Source organism: Primulina eburnea, chromosome 1 (genome assembly GCF_022965805.1).
Source record: "Primulina eburnea isolate SZY01 chromosome 1, ASM2296580v1, whole genome shotgun sequence".
NCBI classification, from domain to species: Eukaryota; Viridiplantae; Streptophyta; class Magnoliopsida; order Lamiales; family Gesneriaceae; genus Primulina; species Primulina eburnea.
In genome coordinates this window covers 61,377,469-61,400,953 of record NC_133101.1, presented here as the reverse complement: position 1 = coordinate 61,400,953, position 23,485 = coordinate 61,377,469, and the positions used below count along the sequence as shown (strand labels likewise).

At 35.4% G+C, this 23,485-nt stretch overlaps 4 protein-coding genes across 10 annotated transcripts in view; 3 read left to right on the top strand and 1 right to left on the bottom strand.

Moving 5' to 3' along the window:
* LOC140837473 (probable serine/threonine-protein kinase SIS8) overlaps positions 1 to 11,251 on the top strand; it is an 18,370-nt gene extending 7,119 nt beyond the window's left edge. For 3 of the 7 annotated variants that reach the window (XM_073203650.1, XM_073203643.1, XM_073203683.1), the window contains exons 7-13: positions 387 to 487; positions 7,017 to 7,095; positions 7,205 to 7,303; positions 7,377 to 7,445; positions 8,633 to 8,682; positions 8,777 to 8,953; positions 10,690 to 11,251. In XM_073203650.1, the coding sequence (XP_073059751.1) occupies positions 387 to 487; positions 7,017 to 7,095; positions 7,205 to 7,303; positions 7,377 to 7,445; positions 8,633 to 8,682; positions 8,777 to 8,953; positions 10,690 to 10,777 (663 nt within the window). In that variant the 3' untranslated portion in view covers positions 10,778 to 11,251. Of the gene's footprint in view, positions 1 to 386; positions 488 to 7,016; positions 7,096 to 7,204; positions 7,304 to 7,376; positions 7,446 to 7,802; positions 8,074 to 8,565; positions 8,596 to 8,632; positions 8,683 to 8,776; positions 8,954 to 10,689 lie in introns of those variants that run through there. The other 4 variants (XR_012119336.1, XM_073203656.1, XM_073203667.1 and 1 more) reach the window with 4 other exon arrangements.
* Positions 11,252 to 12,110: 859 nt separating this feature from the next.
* On the top strand, positions 12,111 to 13,624 carry LOC140837496 (peptidyl-prolyl cis-trans isomerase FKBP17-2, chloroplastic). Its single transcript, XM_073203699.1, has 3 exons — positions 12,111 to 12,541; positions 12,622 to 12,666; positions 13,112 to 13,624. The coding sequence occupies exons 1-3, from the start codon at positions 12,201 to 12,203 to the stop codon at positions 13,485 to 13,487; spliced, it is 762 nt and encodes a 253-aa protein (XP_073059800.1). The 5' UTR covers positions 12,111 to 12,200; the 3' UTR covers positions 13,488 to 13,624.
* A 124-nt stretch (positions 13,625 to 13,748) lies between these two features.
* On the bottom strand, positions 13,749 to 14,836 carry LOC140837497 (ras-related protein RABA6b-like). The gene is made up of 2 exons (XM_073203715.1): positions 14,527 to 14,836; positions 13,749 to 14,342 (listed from the first exon to the last, which is right to left on the bottom strand). The coding sequence occupies exons 1-2, from the start codon at positions 14,730 to 14,732 to the stop codon at positions 13,895 to 13,897; spliced, it is 654 nt and encodes a 217-aa protein (XP_073059816.1). The 5' UTR covers positions 14,733 to 14,836; the 3' UTR covers positions 13,749 to 13,894.
* A 4,666-nt stretch (positions 14,837 to 19,502) lies between these two features.
* LOC140837468 (uncharacterized) lies at positions 19,503 to 23,167 on the top strand. The gene is made up of 5 exons (XM_073203638.1): positions 19,503 to 20,148; positions 20,862 to 21,017; positions 21,640 to 21,738; positions 21,844 to 21,999; positions 22,844 to 23,167. The coding sequence occupies exons 1-5, from the start codon at positions 19,606 to 19,608 to the stop codon at positions 22,976 to 22,978; spliced, it is 1,089 nt and encodes a 362-aa protein (XP_073059739.1). The 5' UTR covers positions 19,503 to 19,605; the 3' UTR covers positions 22,979 to 23,167.
* The last annotated feature ends 318 nt before the right edge of the window (positions 23,168 to 23,485 follow it).

Sequence of the window (23,485 nt, the reverse complement as noted above, 5' to 3'; positions counted from 1 at the left end):
TTAAGCGAGTTCTTTCGAAACATTAATATTTTCCTCTCTTTTTAATGGTACAAAAATTGGTCTAAAGAAGCCTTTAAAAATTACTTTGGTTAATCGTACGGATCTCTTATGCGTTGATACATGGGAGGTGTTTCATACTTTCATTAATGGTCAATTGTGTTCCATATATAGTAACTCTGGCCCTTGATTGAGTAGCAACATTCCATACCCTTGCAATAATGTCTTGGCGGTCAACTGTAAACTTGTTGGCACTTCCACAGTATTTTTTTAGGATACTTGCACAGTATTTTAGTTCAGCACTTTCAGAAATTCCCAACATTTTGTAAAATTTGACAAATCATTTTGCATGTTATTATCTGCTCACATTATTTGGGTCCTTTTGCTAGGTCCTATTAATGAAAAGAATGAGACATCCAAATGTAGTTCTCTTCATGGGAGCAGTTACTCGCCCACCTAATCTTTCAATTGTTACTGAATTTATTCCTAGGTATGCCAAAATCCTTTGACTTTTGTGATCCATATAGTCTGTTTATTGGCTTGTGATGAGTATTCGAAAGAAAATGTAGGACAAAGACTGAAATTGCTTTTTTATTTCATATATGATTTGGATTTTAATACACTATTGTAGATTGAAGAAGCGTACAATACCAAATATCGTAAATAAGGAAATAATTGTAATCCTAACATTACTTAAATAAAATAAAATCATGACATATTTAATCTAATCAAATGATGTGTAATTTATCGACACTCCCTCTCAAGTTGGTACAAAGATGTTCACACAACTTGCTGACTTGTGTTTCAAAGAGTTGTCTTGAAAGACCCTTGGTCAAAACATATGCAACTTGTAGTGTGGTTGGAACAAATGAAGTGCAAATTGTTTCGTCTTCCAGCTTCTTTTTTATAAAGTGTTTATCAATTTCAATGTGTTTCGATCAATCTTGTAGACATGGATTATTACCAATTTTGATCGCTGCTTCGTTATCACAATATAGCTTCATAAGAAAGCTTATTGGTCTCTGTAGTTCGACCAAAACTCTCTTTAACCAAAGAATCTCACATACTCCTTGAGTCAATGCTTCAAACTCGGCCTCTGCACTGTTTCTGGCTACAACACTTCACTGCTTAGCCCCACACAAATGTGTAGTACACTGAAGTTGACCTTCGATCAGTAACCGAGCCTGCCCAGTCTGCATCTGTATATACTTCAATGTCTCTTTTCTCATTCTTTCTGAAAAAAGTCCCATTCCAGGTCTTCTTTTTAAATACATTAGGATTTGGTACACTGCATCAAGATGTTCTTCGTAGGGAGAATGCATGAATTGAATAACCATGCTTACTGAGAAAGCAATGTTTGGGCGAGCATGAGACAAGTAAATTAGCCTCCCAACAAGTCTTTGATATCTTGCTGAGTCTACCGGAGTGTTAGTTTTTATATCTCTCAGCTTTGCATTCACTTCAATTGGAGTATCTGCTGTTTTGCACTTACTCATCCCGATTTTCTTTAAGAGGTCAAGAATTTACTTTCTCTGAGACCCCATAACACCTTTCCTTGATCTTGCTATTTCTATACTGAGAGAGTACCTTAGCTGACCCAAGTCCTCAATCTAGAGTTCCTTGGCTAGGTTTGCTTTCAATTTACTCATCTCTTCTATACCATCTCGAGTCAAGATTATGTCATCGACATAAACAATCAATACAAAGATCTTGTGTGAGGCCCGGGGTCGAGAGAGCGGGGTGTGATCGCCGGTGCCACGAGGTTGCACGGACAATGAGCGGCTCCTGTGCTTGTAGGGGGAGGGAACATGAATGAACCGATCTTACACCGGAAGGAGAGGGATTCCGAAACTGTTCAGGTATGAGACTATGCAGTTGAGGAGGGCTTAAAAGATTTGATCGGTACTACTCATATCAAGAAGGTGTATCTTCTTTTCGGTAGCTCATCATTTAAGAACTCCAAAGTTAAGCGTGATTGACTTGGGGCAATTCTGGGATTGGTGACCCCCTCGGAAGTTTCCTAGGGTGCGTGTGTGTGAGGACATGAGCACGCTGGAAAGACTCGTCTTGGTACAGTGAGGACAGTCGTCGAATCTGGGCGTTACAGTTGGTATAAGAGCCGACCTCTCCTAGTACGGCGTGGTTCGGGGACAAACCAAGCGGAAGCTGGTGGGCATGTGAGGCCTGGGGCCGAAGAGGGCGGGGTGTGATCGCCGGTGCCATGAGGTTGCACGGACAATGAGCAGCTCTTGGCAAGCTTCTAGACGGAGGGAACATGAATGAACCGATCTTACACCGGAAGGAGAGGGATTCCGAAACTGTTCAGATATGAGACTGTGCAGTTAAGGATGACTTAAAAGATTTTATTGATACTACTCATATCAAGAAGGTGCATCTTCTTTTCGGTAGCTCATCACATAATAACTCTAAAGTTAAGCGTGCTTGACTTGGGGCAATTCTGGGATGGGTGACCCCTTGGGAAGTTTCCTAGGGTGCGTGTGAGGACATAATCACGCTGGAAAGACTCGTTTTGGTACAGTGAGGACAGTCGTCGAATCTGGGGTGTTACATCTTGTCTTTCTTAGATGTTTTTGTGAATAAAGTATGATCAGATTATCCTCGGGTGTAGCCCTGACCTTTTACAAAATTTGTGAACCCCTCGAAACATGCTCTGGGTGATTGTTTCTGTTCATAGAGATATTTTTTTTCTTCTGTTTACACACTTTTGATCAAAACTGATCAGAAAATCTTGGGGGTGACTCCATATAGACCTCTTCCTCTAACTCACCATTTAGGAATGCATTCTTCATATCTAATTGATTTAGTGGCCAATCGAGATTTGCAGCAACTAATAACAAGGCTCGAACTGTGTTCAGTTTAGCCATTGGAGAGAATGTTTCAGAATAGTCTACTCCGTAGACTTGCGTAAAGCTTTTAGCAACCAAACGAGTCTTATATCGTTCTGGAGAACCATCAGAGTTGTACTTTATGGTTAATACCCACTTACATCCAACAATTAATTTACCGTGAGGTAGATCAACCTTCTCCCAAGTATAATTCTTCTGTAGGGCTATTTCCTCAAAAATTGTTTCTTTCCACTCATGTATATTTAGAGATTTTTGAATATTATTTAGAATGCTAACAGTGTCGAGTTGTGATACAAAAACACAATAGAAAAGACACAAATTTTTATAAGATACAAAATTCGAAAGTGGGTGTTTTGTGCATGATCGAACTCCTTTCCTTGGGGCAATAGGAGGATCAATGCATATGTTGTATGATATGCTCATCCATTGTCCATTCACGAATGGATTGTGGGCTAAAGCTTTGCAAGAACTTGAATTGGTTTGGGTGTTGTCGAAGTCAACAAGGGATTTATTTGCTATGGACTTTGGACAACTAACTGGTAAGAGGGGAAGAACTTTTTGGCAAGTCGTGGTTCAATGCATATTTTGGATAGTATGGCTGGAAAGAAATAGAAGAATTTTTTATGACAAGGAAGAATCTAGATAACATTGTTGGGAAGAAATCAAGATCACATTAGCTATGTGGATCGGCACTCATGAAGATTTCAAGAATGTCTTGATATTGGATATATTGTGAGATTGGGCTTTTGTGTATCATTAAAACAATTTCGTGATATGTACTTCATGATATAGTGGACCACTAGTCCACTGATGTAATTTGTTCTTACATTATCATTAATAAAATATCGTTTCTTATTACAAAAAAAAAAATTTAACTTAGACATTCCTTGGGTTCTATTTTTAGGGATCTTTGAATTATCATTGCTAGTCTCATGATTTTGCATGTGATCAGATTCTTGGCTTTGTAGATGAACGACGTCTTCTTTTCTTTGAGCCCGACCTTCTCTTCTATAAACAAGACCTTTGAACCGATTGTTACTCTTTTCTATCATGTCATTATTTTGAAATGACACAGGTTTAGTTTCGTCCTCAAAATAACAGGTTAAGTCCGACTCGTTTAAACATTCATCTTCCCATTATTCTCCCCCTGAAGATGAGAATCGTAGTAAGATTGTTGTTGAAAAAATGTGACATGCATGGATAGCAATTTTTTTTTTTAAATTGGATCAAAACATTTGCATCTTTTTTTATTTGCTGGGTACCCAACAAAGATGCATTTATAAGATTTTGGATCAAGTTTAGAACGTCTTGGCTCATGATTGTGAACGAAGACAATGTTACCAAAAATTTTCAGGTGAATATCTGTGAAGAGCCGAGAGCTAGGGAAACAATTTTGAAAGGTTTTTTTCGGAGTTTGAAAATTCATTATCCTTGTTGGCAATCTATTTATTAAATAATTAGTTGTTAGAATCGCATCACCCCAAAGATACTTTGGAACTTTAGTATGAAAACTTAGAGCCCTTGCAATTTCGAGGAGATGTTTATTTTCCGTTCGGTGACTCCATTTTGTTGAGGAATGTGAATACAAGAACTTTGATGAACAATTCCCTTCTCAGCAAAAAAGTTCTTTAGCAATTGATTGAAATATTCTTTCTCATTGTCATTGCGAAAAATTCTAATATGTGTTTGAATCATATTATAAAAATTTATGAACATATTTCCAACATCGGATTTATCTTTAAAAAAAATACCCAAGTCATTCTAGTGTGGTCATCTATAAATGTGATAAACCACCGTTTTTCTGACAATGTTGCTACCCTAGAGGGACCCCAAACATCACTATGTATCAAATTGAATGGTGCTGGTTTTTTATATGATTGTAATGGAAACATCGAGCGATGATGTTTGGTTAATTCACAAGATTCACATCTAACCGTGTAACAATTGTCTTAAAGATTGAATGTTTAGATGCCCTAAACGACAATGTCATAACACAATCTCACTGTCACGAGAAGCAGAAATCGAGTTGAAACAGGTCTTAAGGTCTTGTTTGACGAAGATTGATCTAGCATTGAAGATGTAGAGGCCATTGTCCTGTCTAGCATTGTCAATCATCTTCTCCAAGGCTAAATCCTGAAATTCACAATGAGAAGACGAAAAAACTGCACGACAGTTAAGGTCAAAGGTAAGTTTGCTGACAGTTAACAAATTATATGATAAATGGGGAACATATAAAACGTCTCTAAGGACAATGAAAGGAGAAACAACGACAATTCCTTTCCCTGCGATAGTAGCAAATGATCCATCAGCAATTTTAATCTTTTTATTTCTTGTGAACGTGTGTATGAAGAGAAAAATTGTGATATGCCTGTCATATGATCGGTGGCACCTGAATCTAATATCGGGGAACCATTTGAGTTGGTGCTGGCGATAGAAGCTATAGAGGATATGATATACCTGTCTGAGCTAAAGAGCAAGAAGATTCAAGATTTCGAACAGTTTGAGATTGAAGCATTTTATACAGGTGCTCTATTTGATCCTTTGTGAAAGGAATAGATTCAGAGGCTGATGATTGCTGTCCAGAATCAATACCAATTGTTTGAAGGACTCATACGTCACCATTAGTAGCTTTAAAGCTGCTGCCTGACTTCTTTTATAATTTGCTGGTTTTCCAGCATGTCTTCACAGTGTTCCATTTTCTTGTGGCACCTTCCACACTAGATTTTTGGCTTATCTCCTTCAAAACTGGTCTTTTTGTATTGAATACCATCATTGGTGTTTTCCCAATCCTCTTCAAATAAATCTAGTCCCTGCCATACAGTCATCATTTCATTGTAATGGGCAGTAACATCTCGGTTTATTATCCCCATCCGAATATTTAATTCGAACAGTTGAGAACGATTCTCCATATCAGAGTAGGTTTCACGTACAACTTCTCATACATCACTTGCTGTTGGTAAGAACATGAAGGCATGCCAATGATCGGGTCCATCGAGTTGAGAAACAGGCAGTCACCATCGAATTTACCGAGCGCCATTGTTTGTATTTCGGATCATCCGAAGTTGGTGGCTTTATTTCTCCATTCAAATGTCCTAGTTTCCCTTTACAACCAATCACCATGCGTGCGGATTGAGCCCACTCAAGGTAATTTTTTCCATTGAATCTATGTATGGTGATTTGGAGGGAATCAGACATGGAGATAATTGGATTTGTTCGGTTTCCTCCTTCCAAGAATGGTGCACTGTCGCCGGTGGTTGACCCAGACGATTTTGAGTCTGCGCCAACCATAGCGGCTTTGAAATTCATGACCGATAGCCGGTCTCTGATGCCATGTGAATAATGCACCGAAAGAAAATGGAGGAGTAAGACTGAAATTGCCTTTTTATTTCATATATGATTTAGATCTTAATGCATTGTTAAATGGAAGAAACATACAATACCAAATATCATAAATAAGGAAATAATTATAATCCTAAAATTTCTTCAATAAAATAAAATCATGACATGTATTCTAACCAAATCATTTCTAATTTATTCACAATTATATATATTGACATTCAACTTTCTCTCTGAAATTTTTGATAAATATTATAATATTGATTCTTTCCCTATGCTCTTTCTAGGGTACGTACTGAGATGTGCTCATCAATATTTCCAAATTCAGGCCTTGAAATTTAAATGGAAAAGTAATTTCTTATAACGACAGAAAATCTTGAACCTCATTATACAGATATATTCAAATTGAATGTGTCTTAAATACTCGGCTTTACTTTTGGTATTTTTATGTTTCCTCGAAGTTTTCTTGGGACATTTCTGGTAACTCTTGTAAAACAAGTCCGTGCTAAGATGCTGGAACTTGCCTTAATACATTGAATTGAATTAGGAAATTATAGAACTTTCCCATTATATTAATTTAGGCATGTACCAGTTAACAGTTTATCCTTGATGGTGGTGCTCGGCATTGATTAATTCTGCTATCGGGATTACTTCATGGATAACTTACTCCGGAAACACGCATACGTTGCGTATATGTGTGCATGCATGCATGTCTAGATAGATAGATATAGATAGATGTAAAATTGTTGTTTTTGAGTAAACAAGTTTCAACATGTTACATTGTGTGCTTAAATTGAAGCAGCTTTCTGTTTCTAGAGGTAGTTTGTACAGATTAATTCATCGTCCAAACAATCAGCTAGATGAAAGAAGACGGTTGCGAATGGCCCTTGATGCGGTGTGCTTCTGTTTTGATCTTTTAGTTGATCTTTTAGTTCTCTGTCATGTGTTAACTTGTACTCGGTGGATACATTTACTGATGCAAAAACAATTAATGTAATATACAGGCACGAGGATTAAATTATCTGCATACTTGCACCCCGCTGATAGTTCATCGTGATTTAAAGTCGCCAAACCTTCTTGTTGATAAGAACTGGGTTGTCAAGGTAACATTCTTATAACTGAGAAATGATGAATTGATATTTTTCAACCACGTCCATCATGCATTTTTTCCCCAAGGTATGTGATTTTGGACTATCAAGAATGAAATACAACACGTATCTTTCTTCAAGGTCCACGGCTGGGACGGTAAGTTGGATTTCGTGTTTAAATACTGTAATTCTTAGTCTTATTCAGCAGTTAATGAAATCTTGTCTTTTTTTCCCTGTCAAGTTATTTGTTCTGGAGGGATTCTTGCTGCTCTATGTTGACGATATGTTTAATGCCTGATGTAATTTTTCATCTTCTCAATGATCTAACGTGCTGCTGTGCTTCATATATTTTTCCACTCATTAATTGACAACACACCCAATCATTTAAATGGCTATTTTTGTGAATATCAACCATTTTGTAGAACGCTAACATGTCTTGCATCATAAATGTCCTTTTCATTTTCATCTTGGTTATCTGTGTTATTTGGCTGACGTCATTGCCTTCATGCTACAGCATGATGATCCAATCATGCAACTGGGTAACTTTTGCTGTACCTTGTGATTATCCACCATTTTGTGGAAGATAATTCATTGATGTTGGTCCCATCAGGCCTTTGGAGATCTTTGATGGCAAGTTTTGCCTTGGGAAAAAGTGGTTTGCTGGGAACTTTGTTCAAGAAAACATTCAAAATTAATTTACCAATATCAGTTGTAGAGATGATAGTATACACTCGCTCTGTTTTAATTGTTGCACTCTGCATCCAAAAGATCTTGAATTTTATGAGGTTTGTGTTTCTCTTAGAAATAAAAGATAGCAGTGGTTCATACATCTTGCATTATCCATTCCTTTTCTCCGAGTATAATATCAGTTTGGCTACTTGGTGTTTTATTTGTGAAACCAAACCTTATTTTCCGTATCTGTTAAAATATTCTTAGTTCATTTTTTTCCCTGCTGCTTGACATCCTCTAATTTTTTTTGTTATTTGGAGCAGATCCACTGTTAGACTTCCTTTCTTCTCAGGATAATATGCTGACTTTATTCATGAGAAGAAAACTGAAATTTGTCTATGGATGGCTTTTCGAATGGAATTTTTTTTTTTGTCTCAATACAAAAAACTTGCTGTGCTGGTGTTGCTTCATTATTGAATTAATTAAGGGTTTAAAGGGAACTTTCTAGCACATTTTTTGCTGCTTTCACAAAATGCCTTTGTTCTGTTACCTGTTTGCTCGATTCAGCTTTGGAAGTAGAAATTCATCTCACAACTTTTGATTGCTAGTGGTGGTTTCTATAAATGCAACTGTGAGCAACAGCTCTGATGATCTTCTGGTGATCCTCTTTCTCAGGCAGAATGGATGGCACCAGAAATTCTAAGAAATGAACCATCAAATGAGAAGTATGTACACTCTTAGTTAAGTCATGTGGTCATAAAAATAATAGATCATTAAATAAATCTCGATTTGATTTGATGGTTGGTTGACTCGGTGCAGATGTGATGTTTATAGTTTTGGTGTCATATTGTGGGAGCTTTTCACTTTGCGGCAACCTTGGGGAGGAATGAACCCTATGCAAGTTGTTGGCGCTGTTGGTTTTCAGCATCGACGTCTTGAAATACCAGATAACATGGATCCAGCTGTAGCGGACATAATCAGGAAATGCTGGCAAACGTGAGTGATTTTTCTTTCAGTTTGCTTCTTTTACATTTCATCATTACTGTATTGGTCGTGGTTGCTTCATATTACTTGCCTTAAGAGTTGCTCGAGAGTTAACTACTCTGATGGTAATAGTTGACCAAACATGGACCTACCTGTGACCCAGGCTTTTCTTTTTACTAAGGATAACCCCCCTCTCCCTACCTTGTTTGGAATGGTATATTACTAATATCTCAGCCTCTAACAGACTTTCTTTGATGAACCCTATTGGAATTTTAAACCACACAAAACACAGAACAATTTCGCACTTGCTCTGTTGTCTTAAAGTGAAATATAATGACAAATAGACAGTTCAAAATTTTGAAACACAATCCTACTAAACAATCCTCTAGAATTCTGCGTTATTAAGAAACTTGAAGGGGAAAACTGGTCATGATGAAAATTGTGGAAGAATATTATCTAATTTTAAAAAATAAGTTATTGTGATTCATTAGATGTAACTAGGATTTCTCCCAGTTATGTTAGCATGTCAGATTCATTTGATTAACAGTAGATCTAGTTATTTAATCTACAAAATAGCTTGTGTATTCTGCGTTATTAAGAAACTTGAAGGGGAAAACTGGTCATGATGAATTGTTGAAGAATATTATCTAATATAAAAAATAAGTTAGATGTAACTAGGATTTTTCCCTGTTATATTAGCATGTCAGATTCATTTGATTAAATGTCGATCTAGATATTTTAGTCTACAAAATAGCTTGTGTATTGCCATTTCCATATCAAGAAAACATCAATAACATGTGCTTCCTCCAATTTCTCCTATTTTTCATATGGTATTATAGTCATAAAGGTTCTGAAGAAAATGCAGAGGCTTAAAGATTACCATCACTATGCCGTGAAAAAAGATTGGAATTAACGTTTCCTTGTCTTAATCTTAATGTTAAACCCATTATCAAGTTTTCTGCTAAAGTGTTTATATATTTTGATGTTGGAGCAGTTTCGACTTGCTTTGTGTCTTCATAACTTCCATTTTGATTATCACTAGCTTATATACTCTTAAGCGACTTTAATATCTAAGATGTGCATCACAAAACATCAGTTGGTGGTGTGGAATAGTGATTACCATACGAGATTATCATACCACTTATCTCTACTGGGATATTGACTACTATATGATATATACATCATATTAGCATAGATGAGTAAAGTAGAGTGTCCTTATTTTCACGACCAAGCAATACGGATCTTTGTCAGCCTTTTAAGTATGTTCAAACCAATAGAATGAAGTTTGTAGAGCAACTGAAAAATATGAAGTAATAATCTGCACTTGAGGCGTATGGAGCCTCAACGAAGTATACACTTTTCACAAAGCGATTTGCATCCATGACAAAATGATTATTTGATATTTTAATGTATGTCCAAATTTGCAAGTAATCATGCTTTATACGTCAGCTCAAGGGCTTGTCAAAAATTTGTAATTCTACTTTGGAAGATATATTTGTCCAGACTTGGCCGATTTTAGTTTGTTTACATTTTTATTTTTTTTAAATTGCTCGTGTTATCTGAATTTTGCGTCGTTTATTTACTGTGTTGGAACTAGTTCTTACTTGAAAATGCATTGCCATCTATAGATGTGAGGGGTTATCATTGCAAAGGATACTGCATCATCTAAAGCAGCGAAATCACTATAGTTTTGGGACCGTTGGAATTGTTTGTTAAGTGAAACTAACTATCCCTTTCTAAAATTGTAGAGATCCGAAGTTAAGACCATCGTTTACCGAAATCATGGCTTTACTTAAGCCTCTTCAAAAGCCTATTACCAGCAAGCAGGGGACCTGAAAATGCTCAGTCTTATCGACGTTTCGATGATCAATCTTTTTTGTTTTAAAGAGCTACAACTGAAGCACCAAGTGACGAAACTCAATCAAAAGCCTCACAATCAAGGCGTTTGGTGAATTGCTCTTGATGATCGGTGTTGAAAGAGCAAAATGGGAAATGCCAAAAAGAAAAAGGAAAATATTGGCAGACACACCACACATTTGATCTTGTTTTATTCCCTTCTGAATACTTTTCCCTTTTCAAGATCCCTTTTGTATAATGCATTCTTGGCCATGCCATGCCACCTTCCCCAAAATTGTGCAGTCGGTTGTATGTTTGTGTTCATATGAAAATGATGCCTTTCAGGTTTAGTCTCTTGTATCCCTCGATGGTAAGAACTACAGTAGGAGCCGAAGGGAATAAGGTTGTATTTGGTTGCTTTGGTTGGAACATAGCAGAAGTCAAAAGGGAACAAGGTTATATTTGGTTGCATTAGTTGGCTTGTTAATATGGTCGATATCTTTACTATAGTTTGAGATCCCTATATATACTAAATACTTTTGGTCTCTATTATCATACACATTTTCTCCCAAAATATCCTTGGTATTAAATTGAATTAGAACATTATTCTAATATAATTATATTTCGCATAATTAATTTATATACATAAAAGTATATTTTGTATTTAAATTAAATCTACTTGTGTGTTATATGCCGAAATTTATTTACTGATTTGGACTAGGCAAGCACCCTTTTAGGAGGTGTAGATCAACAGTTTATTTTAGAAATTTGTTTACCACTTCCCAACATTTTATACATTTAGATCTAATCTAATACGACTCTTGATTATATAATAGCTAATTTTCAGCTGTCTTTACCATATTCATTTTTAAGGTTTAATCTTTAATAAGAGGCGACACTTTCTCAAAGACTCGTCAAATTTAAGTAACATTTGGCAACATCTCACAGAATCCACCAACTAAAGATGAGATGGTTAATGATGAAACGATTTAAGTCGTTCTATATTTGAAGTCAAAAATATAATTTTTGATATAAAAAATAATGTATTTCATGGGTCGGATCAAATAGGAGATATGTTTCACAAAATTGACTCGTGAGACAGTTTATAGGAGTTTTTGTGTGTCAAAATATTAAATTCGGGGCTTAGAAAAGAAATTTATTGGAGAAATTTTTTAAAAAGTAATTTGTGTTTTCCACTCTCTGATAAAAAGTCTATGGTCGATTGGTCGAGCAACAAGAATTTGAATGAGTTATTCGTTTTCTACTCTTAAAAATTCCTTTTCTGCCTCAAAAAGAAAGAAAATAAAGGATAAGATATGGCCATGCATTTGGGATAAGGTACTCTAAACAATCTCTCTCTCTTCACATGCATCACTTTTTATAAAGAAAAATTAGAAAAATCGTTGAAACAAAGCAAGAATCGATGGCCTCCTTCTTTGCATCCCCTCCCTTTCTGTCTCACCCCAAGACTACAAATATCTACTTCTCATCTTCACAAACCCCAACACCCAACTCATCATCTTCGCAGCCACAAACGGCAGCCCCGCCACCGCCACAACCACCACAGGCGGCTGTGGTGTCTCCTAAACCTGCAGCTGCCACCAAAACCAATACTGCAGGGTCAACTGACTGGATTGCTTCCACCTTAACCAGGAGGTTTGGCATTGGTGCCGGTCTTGCATGGGCTGGTTTTCTTGCAGTTGGTGTTGTTTCCGAACAAATCAAGACTCGCTTCGAAGTTTCACAACAACAACTGAACACGAGGTATTAATCCTATATACTATATATAATGTTTGATTCTTGATCCTGTACTCTATGATGACAAGTTTCATTTACTTTCACAGAGATGTGGACAAGGAAGAAGAGGTGGTTTTTCCCAATGGCATAAAGTAAGTTATCGTCCAACATCGTACATATAGTAGCGGCATGGAAAATGAAAAAAATTACCATCATTAATAATTTTAAATCTAAAGTTTACTGTATTATACAATGAATATTTTAGGAAATAATAAAACATACTCCCAAACATACCGGAAAATGTTTATCCTACGTTCTGGATGGGTCTTTTGTATGTACACACACATTACTCTTGGTGGAATAATAAATAGGTAAGAGGATGCGTAAACTAATTCGTGGCATTATTAATACCGGGTAGCTCTAGGTAAGGAAGAACCTTACTTCAGCTGCTTCATGATTCTGTATTGATAACGGGGAGAGATAGGGATGTTGGGAGTAGAGTACATGATTGTATATTTTTGGTCGTAAAATTTCAATTATTTTCCAGTTGGGTCGCCACTGATTATATCATAATAACTAATTGATGGATGTTACAAGGTATTACGACATTAGAGTCGGGGGAGGTTCGAGTCCAAGACCGGGAGATTTGGTGGTGATGAATGTGAAGGGGAGTGAACAGAGCACCGGACAAGTGTTTCTGGATACATTTGGAAATGATATTAATGACAGAAAGAGGAAGAAGGGACCATTGGCACTTGTTATGGGATCAAGGCCTTACAGTAAAGGAATATGTGAAGGAATAGAATATGTCTTGAGAAGCATGAATGCAGGTGGGAAGAGGAGAGTTATCGTCCCGCCAAGCTTAGGATTCGGCGAAGAAGGAGCAGAATTCGGCGAAGCCGTGAAGATCCCTCCATTTGCCACCCTTGAATATGTAATAGAGCTTGAAAAAGTCTCCATTGCACCATCATGAACATTCTACTGATTATCAGCATTGTCATCAAGTTCTCACAAATTCCATTTGTCTGTGTTTGTTGAAATATAAATATAAGTGATATTTGTACACTTTTAATTAGCTCGAGTTTTTAACGAAAGTCATTCTAATATGGTGTCAAGAGTATGAAGATATGAGCTCCAAGAGGTGTTCGAGTTAATAGAGTAAGTAAGTGTTTGATTAATATCATGAATTTGATCTTCCTATCGATACTTTCTCAGCAAACCTGTCATACAGATTTTGTCCAACCATTTTTTTAAAAAAAATAGTATGAAGATATGAGGACAAACAAATCTTCAAAAAATTTATGTGGCTGCAAGCTGGGAAAAAGGGGGAGAAAAGAAAGGACATGCATGCCTTCAAGCAAATTGAGTTAGAACATTGCCTCAATGCAAACAACAAGAACTAGGTTGTTTGGTGGCGGATACCTCATCAATGCATATAATCTCCTTGTTCCCTTGAAGGGTTTTCAAATCTGTGGATTCACGACTAATTGTCTTGGCTTCAAGGCTTTTGTGACTAGTGATTTCATATATCCTACGGATCATGTGGAGGAATGCCTCTTCAACATTCAAATTCTCTTTAGCAGATGTTTCCATGAACGAAACTTGCTCGAGCTTCGCCAAACTCTGCCCGTCTTCTAGATTCACCTCTCTTGAATGCAGTAGATCAGATTTGTTGCCCACGAGCACGACCACCATCTCCGGGCCGCCGAATTCTCTCAACTCTTTCAACCATTTTTTCAAACTTTCGAACGTGGATTTTCTTGTTATATCGTAGACTAGTAGGGCGCCAAGGGCTCCTCGGTAGTAAGAGCTCGTGATCGCCCTAAACCTATGGGAAAAAAATGGCATACAAATTTATATTCAAACATATATCTTGCCTAATAAATTGCAAAAACACAAAGATGACGGGGTAAACTTGATATTCATACCAGACAAAAACATATATTAATTTATCTATGTATAACATAAACAAAGAAAAAAAAAAGAAGACGACGAACGGCTTAGTAAACTACCTTTCTTGGCCGGCGGTGTCCCATATCTGAGCCTTGACGGTCTTATCACCGACCTTTATACTTCTGTAAGCAAATTCAACTCCAATCGTTGGTTTCGAGTCCAAGTAGAATTCATCTTTCGCAAATCTGTAGAGCAGATTGGATTTCCCGACAGCAGAGTCTCCGATTAGGACAGCCTTGAACAAGTAATCACAATCTTCATCCATATATTCAATTGATTTATTATAAGCCAGTTGTATCTATATGTGTGTGTATGTGCAAGCTCAATTATATCACAAGAAATATTCAACAAAAAAAATTATTTGAAAAACTTAATATTATATATAATTTATCAGCATCAACAATTATTGTGTAAAACATGCGTGGATGGAGTATTTATAAAGCTATGGAGTCTATGTTTTCATGTCATGATGCATGGTCAATGATATTGTCACAATATTATTTAATTTTAGGCAAAAATTTGTGTGAGACCGTCTAACGGATCATATTTTGTGAAACATATCTCTTATTTGGATCATCTATTAAAAAATATTATTTTTTTATAATAAGAGTATTACTTTTTATTGTGAATATTAATAGGGTTGACCCGTCTCACAGATAAATATTCGTGACATCGTTTCACAAAAAACCTGCTCTTAAGTTTATACACAAAAGTAAAAAGCAAGTTTGTCTTAAAAAAAAAAAGTAAAAGCAAGTTTCCTTGATAATTATTTATTGTATAAAGCTACGTCAGCTTTTCCGTGACTACGGAAATCTTGTTCTTGTTGTATACTCGCTCATCTTAATTATACAAGTCTTTTTATTTTTTATTTATCTTAAATATATAATCTGTTATGATCGAAAATAAATTTAGAAGTTAATTCAAAACATTCAGAGAGTTTGTGAGCTTAATAGGTATGTCCAACTGATATATTTATAGATTTCATCTGTAATGGTAATATTTTTAAATAATATATCAATTTCCAAATACAGAATTTTTTGTTGTTAGATCGTCGTCTTTTCTGATATGTTCTGGTAGTGCGCGTGAATTCTGACATTCTGTTGAGAATCAATGACTGTTGGTACGGAAAACTTTATCTGATATTTCGGTTGAGATTCTGATTCTTAATCACTAAGTATACTCATATTCTTCATAGAATGTTTGGATTTGGGTTGACTGGTCGACAGAAATAAACTGTCAGGCTCCATCATTTGTCCTTAGATCAGTTTGTCTATCAGTTTAGCTCAGTAGTCAGTCAGACTCTTAGAAAAATTTTGTTATTAATATTCAGTTTTCCTCTTAAACTCAGTCAGGCGGAACTCTGTAATTAACCGTTGGATCAACAACCTTGTTAAATAACCAAAACTTATAATATTATAACATAATATATATTCATTAATGTAAACTTTGCATATTTATTAATTCACTTTCAGGATAGAGGAAAAAATGAGACAGTATTTTCTTCATCCTCTTTTCTTTCTAAAAAGTGGATTTTAAAAAATAAAGATGTGTGAGCCTTTTATCTGTAGTTGTTTGACCAGTATGTAAATATTTAGAGAATGGTCTTCAATAAAACTTTTTTAAAAAAAAAAAAATAGACGACGTTCTAAATAAATCTATATATCGATTTTTGTTTTAATAAAGATCGTGAAAATTATTTTAATTAAAAAGATATATTTCTAATTATTTTTATTTTAAAGAAACAATGATCGTGATAGAGTAACATTTATACATATTAATATTTGATAAATTAATAATATCTCTAAATTAATATTTTTACTCCGTCTAGACTTAGGTTAGTGTGTTAAATTAATAATTTCGATAAAATGATAAGATAATTTGGAAAACCCGTGTATAAAACTACGATCCCTTCAATAACATAAGTTTTTTTTTTGAAATAAACATAAATTAATAATTTTATAAAATAAAAAACATAGCTAGAAAACTTTAGCAAAATATGATTACATTATTGTTTGGTTTTTTCATGAAGTTTAATTTTATTGTTGTTTTGTATATAAAATCAATTATATTTGATTATTCAATACAATGAATATTATTAAATTAATTAAAAACAAAAACAAAACAAATAATATTATTAAATTAATAAAAAAACAATGAATATAATTTAGTTGTTTTTATAAATATATGTTTAATGATTTTAATTTATATTAACTCAAAAAATATAATGCATACATACATTGATGCAACACAATGACTTTTTATTTAATTCAATTTATGTTTGTTGGATAAAAAAATCTTTAAAATAATAAAATATTAATTTATTTGACATTTACTTTATAATATAAAATAATAATAAATGTCATTTTTTTTTTTGCCATTTCACCAAACACATGTCATCATGGTCCACAAGGACTGCACCAACAACTCTGTCAAATTCAAAACAAAAGTAAAGCATATTTTCAGAAAGTTACCAATACCTAATAAAAATAATTAGCTGATTACTTTGTTTCAAAGTCACTAATTTAATGACAGATTATTTTATATATAACTATGATTAAATATTTATTTAATGATTTCTTAATTACTTCTCAAATATTTAATGATAGATCAAAAAAATATTGAAAATTTAAAAGAAATGATATGTTCTTGACACATGGAGCTTCACATTGTGCAGTTTCGGAAATTTGAAAAAATACCGTCCTCAACTTGGAATATGCTTTTACAATTTCATGGAATCAAAGAATTAGTGCAATGGGGTAGAGGACCTTTTTGGACCCCACCCGGCTTCGTAATAGGGATTGTTTCACAATGTCCGTGCAAGCAGTGCCTGCACAGGCAATGAACGGCCCGGATCATTCATGTGGGGTAGAGGACCTTTTTGGACCCCACCCGGCTTCGTAACAGGGATTGTTTCACACTGCCCGTGCAGGGCAAGCAGTGCCTGCACAGGCAATGAACGGCCCGGATCACTCCACATGAGTGATCTGGGCCTACCTCCATGTAAAAAAAAAAATTTAACTCGGAAAAATCCGAGCCGTTGGATCGCCCACAGAGATAGGTTCGACTGAACCCGTAATAGGGATAACAACGAATCAAATAGGTCAGTGCATGCAACGACCACATGTTTAGATGGTTGGTTTAATGAAAGAACTGGGCTTCGCCATGCATATCAGTTCCTTGCTAATTCAGTGGGAAGATGGCCTTGGAAGCCTCTCTTGGCGAAATATTTCATCCTCCCAAAACATCGAGTTGCCCTTTGGTTATTTGGGTTCATTTCACCCTACCTTGTGAGGCACTGTCCTCATGAGGTGATCAAAGACCCAGATTTAAAGACACATACACCCCATGAGGTGATCAAATGCCTAAATTTAATCACCATGTAAAATCAATGACTGAGATCCTGTGGGGCACTGCCCGCAAGGGTAGGGTCAAGTTAACCAAATGATCATGAGATACTAGCATTCTGATAAATAAAATAAATACAATATATGTAATAATATTCGAGAAAAAGTGATAATTTGAAACCATCAAATTATTTATGGGCCTGTTTTTCAATTTAAAGCTTTGATAAACTCACGATCCATTTTCTGTTGACCACTTTCGATAAAAGTTTGATATATGATTTTAATCAAAAAATTATTCCACGGTCACGGCCTTCTTTTATTTTTTAAAACCAATCAACCTTCTCCAAGATAAATTAATACATCACATCTTTGTTAAATCAAGATTAAATCTATATATTTTTTACTTTTTATGCGTTGGTTGAAAATATTCGATTTGAAACGTGATTTGAATTATATATTTAAAATAACACTCGTGCACATAAATTATTCATCTCAAAATATTAAAATTAATAGTAGGTCTTGTGTGAAATGAGTCAACCATGTTCATATTTACAATAATAAATAATACTTTTGGCATAAAAGTAATATTTTTTTCATGAGTAACTGAAATAAGATACGTGTCTCACAAAATCGATTCGTGAGAGCATCTTTTGGGTACAATTAGTACTTTCAGATACCTTAATCCTAGCACACCTTTAATTTATTTCGATTAAAAATAAAGCAATCAATTAGAAGTTCTTATGAGTATCATGTGTAGCCTTTTAATGAATCTTGGAATCCATTCTTCCTAGCCATCCAACCATGTAATGGGTTGTTAGGTTGTGCCCTTGAGTTTACTCTCGCAATTTCTACGTCTAACAAACAACGAATCGTTATTTTGACCGAAAAACAACGTTTGCGGGTTTTATCATCATTCTATCATCTCTTTATCTCATCCACTTGCTTAAATGTTTAAGTGCGATGTCGATACCTACGTGTTGTAATGAAAGTTTTAAACCATTTTTAACTTGTCAAATACTAATAATTGGCATGTCCAAATTAACTCGACTGAACTTTATCAAAAATTTGAATATCCAAGTCTATTCATTGCAAAAATTGGTTGGATTTTGTTTGATCACGTTGTGCATTGTGGTTAGGGACCACGCAGATTTTTGTTCATTACAAGCTGTCCCCTCTGATTTTCTAACCTCATACTCACCCTTGTACACCACATCAGAAAAGGATGGAAGATTAATAACAAGAAAATTGGGTCTTGTCTTTAGTTTACATTTAAAAGAAACAATATATCAGCTTTTTTTTATTATCTTTCATTTGAGAAGGTTCAATCATGTTCATATTTATAATAATAAATAATATTTATAATTTGTGTGGGACGATCTCATATGTCATATTTTGTGAGACGAGTCTTTTATTTGAGTCATCCATGAAAAAATATTTCTTTTTATGCTAAGAATATTACTTTTTATTGTGAATATCAGTATGATTGACACATCTCACGAATAAAGATTCGTAACACCGTCTCACAAAAGAACGTACTCAAAAGTTTACCTCGTTCTCCAAAATTTCAGTTACACGAAAATCAAATACTGTACGAACACGCTCCTAAAGCAGACGCTTTTCTCTCGCTCTCAACCACAATAGACCATTTTTCTTTATTTGTTTTATTCTTTTTTAAAGCACAGAACATTTCTCTTTTTCCAAAGTAATATAATATTCTTGGGATCACATAGCCACTATATTCCTCTCCCAAATTCCGTAGTCTCCTTCTGGCTTTGGTCTGTACAAAACTCAGCCATGGCCGATTACCCCCAGTACAGGAGGCCAAGAAACCCAAACCCAGAGACAGATCTAAATTCCCTTCGCTATAAACCCACCATCTCCTCGTTTCTTTTTTCCAACGACACCACAATTGACGCCTCTACCTCTAAGAAGAAGAACAACTTCACTTCCTCCACATTCAGAGGACTAGGCTGCACCGCCTCTTCACAGGTCTCGGTTCCTGCAGCCATTAGAACTTCATCCAACTGGGAAGCCAAGAAAGTGAAAAGGAAAGTGCTCAAGACCAAGAAAAGTAGCGGCGGCAGCAAGCTGTTCTGTAACAACTCTTCTGATGTTGCTAATATTAGCACCAATAATGCTAACCCTTTGTCTCAATCCTCGCTTTCATTGGCACTATCTTCAAGTTGTGTGAGTGCGCCTGATGTTTGGTGCAGTCCTGGGATTGGGTTAACCACCGATGCTGCTTCTGTTGATTGTGTTGTTTCGAGACGGCCTTCTTCTGTCTCTACCAGAGGCAAAATCGATGGGGTCGACAAGATTATTCTTGGTCAGAGGGAGGTACTCGTGCTTTTTTCATTGCTCTACGTTTTCTTTACATTTATTTTTGTGGTTCCATATATTTCTGAAAAATGGGGAATGTTTCTGCTTAATATCAGCTAAAGGTGAATTCTTTGGGTGTTTTCTTTTGTCTCTGTTTCTGTTTTGGGATTTCCCCATTGTTCTTTATCTAGTACTACTTGACTATGTGCATTTGTTCACAAGATAGATTTTTTATTCTTTGTTGAGTACTGTTCTTGACATTAGGGTGCTGCCTGCAGTTCTAATATCACGGGGACTCACTAGTTACTAGTCATTGTCACATAGTTCAGGTCAAGCATTTAGTATCTGAAATGATAATTTTGGGAGACATCATGTGATTGATATATGTTTTTGTAATCTTAAATCTTAAGCTAATTCTGCTGGCGTGGCATCCTTACCATTTCTAAAGTTTTGTGTTAAACTTGAAGACTGGGTAATCACTTTTGGGTCAATCTATATCCCGAAGATCATCAACCGGATCCCATATCTCAAATGAATTTTTCTGCCTGCTTCATTTCACCTTTTTATGAACCTTATAATTGGATTTGTTTTTTGTTCTTTTGATTTTCTGTTGAATGGTTCTTTTTATTTTGTCCTGTAAAACAGCTTTATGATGTTAAATGATGAACTCCACCTTGTCACTTTAGAGATGAATTTATACTGATATTTATTTAGTTTTTGTGAATTATCAGCGGTCATCATTTAACATGAGGAGAATGGTGAGCTCAGAAGATATCCCTTTCTTTGATCCTGATGTGGCCTTAGAAATCCCACGCTTCTGTTCTGATGTTTCTGGATCTAGACATAACCGTCGTGTCAGAAATGGTTTCCGAGATGGACTTGCTGAGGTTTGTCTAATTTGAGCATCATCCTAATTTTATGAGATCGATGATGTTGTGACTGAAATTACTTTGATAGGCTTAGTTGTTGATCAGTAAACCATCTTTTCCAAGGGCTTCAAAAACATATACACTCACGTGTGTCGAGTACCTTAAATCTTTATGTTTAATTAAATAAAGGATGCTTTTGAGCTAGTACATAAAATGGATTTGTGATGCTGGATCTGCCGTGCCTTTGCATCATTCTGCTATGATAAAAAGCCTTGAGATCTTATTAATACATCATTTAGTTGCCAAAATTCAAATGCAAGAGTCAATATCTCAAAATAACTGTTATTCATAATATAATGAATATAGCAGCTGAAAATTCCTAACAAATATAGTGAATTGGTATGAATGAATCCAGTTTCGCTTAATCCTGTAATTGCAAACCCAGTTCAACCCATCAAGACACCAAATCTGGTTCAAGCCATAAATCACTTCTATTGTTCTGCTTCACACATGAATTAACTGGGTGATTTTGGCTTGAATCTTGTCTAACTTGACCTATCAAGCATTTCTGGTTGTAACTGAAAAAGATGATGAAAAAAGACTTTTTTGTGAATTTAAGAAGTATCAGTGTGGTTTGCAGATTGTAATGCTCCAAAGTAGTTTGTTGACAGAAGGGAGTCCTGATGTGCTCGATCTACACCGGGATATGAGGCTAGATATTGATAGCATGTCATATGAGGTAAGTGTGGCTCCATACTTGGCTTTGCTTAATATTGTTGAGCCGCTACCAATATTTGAATGTTATGCCCCCAGTAGATATTTTAACTTCCACAGGACTCTACAGGAATTACTGGAACTCGGTGACAGTATTGGCTATGTGAACACTGGTCTCAGAGAAGATGAGATAACTCACTGTCTGAGTAGTAGTAAGCTTGCAATGTTGAACAATTTTACCTCACGTTTTCCCACCGAAATGGAAAAGAAATGCAGTATATGCCAGGTTAGCCTTGTTGTCTCTGGTACTGGTACTATGTATAGACATGGTTTTCCTTGTTTTCAACAGCTTTTATTTATTTAATTGCTCATTTTTTTGAATTTAAAATAAAAGAAATATAGTGAAATAATAGATAAGGGATCCCCGATTTTTTCGGGTTTGGGTTCGGGGATTTTTTTAAATCCCCGATGTAGTTCGGGGCAGGCATGAGATTACTATCCCCAAACCCGCCCCCGAAAATAATAACAATAATAGTATTATTAGTATCAATAATATAATAATAATAATATTTTTTAAAATATTAATAATAATAATATTATTGATATTGATATTAATATTAATATTATCACTAATAATAATAGATATTAACAAGTTTTGGTTTGAGAAAATCTCCGAATCCGTCATTGTTTTGTCATATTAATATTTTTGAAACGGAGATGGGGGCGATGATGAAAAGTTGATTTCCGAAGTTTCGGGTTTAGTGATTCCTCGAACCTGAAAAAGCGGGGAACGGGACGGGTATGATTGTGGGGATGGAATTCGGGGACGGGGATGGGGATGGCAAACCCGCCCCAGCCCCCGCCCCGCCTCATTGCCATCCTACACAGAAACTATGTGGTTACTGGTTAGGCTACAACGATCTATATGGTTGATACAAGGTTCATAGGGCTAAAACTTTTACCACCTCTCTTTCCGTCAGCCTCTTTATTTAGGTGTGACATTGGGATAAATATGGTATAAATTTTGTCTTAACTATTAGATCATTTAAAACATATATCAATAATATTAAATCTGTTTTTTGAAAATATTATCTGTTTTTCTAACCTACGGTAATGAATATATAAACTAGGAGGAATACAAAAAGGATGAGGAGACAGGGAACCTGAACTGTGGACACTCCTTCCATATTGATTGCATAAAGCAGTGGCTGATGCAGAAAAAAACTTGTCCCATCTGTAAAACTGCAGCCATTTCTCAAATCTAAGCCGTCACACTCTGGCAGCTCTCATAAATTTTGCCGCTGCTTTGTTTAATCTGTACAGATTTCAAGACTGCAATATAGACTTTTTTTCGTTGATCATGGGATTTCTGAATCTTTGTCCCTAAATTTAATACCATCTTGTTGTTTGAAACTGAATCTTTAATTTATTGGAAAATGTTCTCTTTATTCAAATTTGTTTGAAAAGTTCCTTAAGTCGAGATTGGTAATGCAAACACACTTCCAAACTGTTGGTTCTTTCCCTCTTTTTTTTTTCCTGTGCGTTGACACAACTTTGGTACCTTGAATCTGGTAATTTCCATGTTTTTATAGGATCAGGCTTAAAGCTGCTACATTCTTCAATCTTCTCGAAAAATATTGCACCGGAATGGCTCTAGAAAGCCTTTAACTCACCAATGTATTTGTTAAATGTCCCACATCGGTTAGATAATTAACCTTTGAGTGGTATATATGGAATTGAACAATCCTCCCCCCTTGAGCTAGCTTTTTGGG

What these genes read in the sequence shown, in the direction of transcription:
- LOC140837497 (XM_073203715.1), bottom strand. Translation starts at nt 14,732, where the DNA reads ATGGATGAAGATTGTGATTACTTGTTCAAGGCTGTCCTAATCGGAGAC. An exon ending in GACACCGCCGGCCAAGAAAG is followed by an intron (nt 14,343 to 14,526) that starts GTAGTTTACTAA and finishes TTTTTCCCATAG; the next exon opens with GTTTAGGGCGATCACGAGCT.
- LOC140837468 (XM_073203638.1), top strand. Translation starts at nt 19,606, where the DNA reads ATGGCCGATTACCCCCAGTACAGGAGGCCAAGAAACCCAAACCCAGAG. An exon ending in TCCGAGATGGACTTGCTGAG is followed by an intron (nt 21,018 to 21,639) that starts GTTTGTCTAATT and finishes TGTGGTTTGCAG; the next exon opens with ATTGTAATGCTCCAAAGTAG. An exon ending in TTGATAGCATGTCATATGAG is followed by an intron (nt 21,739 to 21,843) that starts GTAAGTGTGGCT and finishes AGGACTCTACAG; the next exon opens with GAATTACTGGAACTCGGTGA.
- LOC140837496 (XM_073203699.1), top strand. Translation starts at nt 12,201, where the DNA reads ATGGCCTCCTTCTTTGCATCCCCTCCCTTTCTGTCTCACCCCAAGACT. An exon ending in CAACAACAACTGAACACGAG is followed by an intron (nt 12,542 to 12,621) that starts GTATTAATCCTA and finishes TTACTTTCACAG; the next exon opens with AGATGTGGACAAGGAAGAAG. An exon ending in GTTTTTCCCAATGGCATAAA is followed by an intron (nt 12,667 to 13,111) that starts GTAAGTTATCGT and finishes GGATGTTACAAG; the next exon opens with GTATTACGACATTAGAGTCG.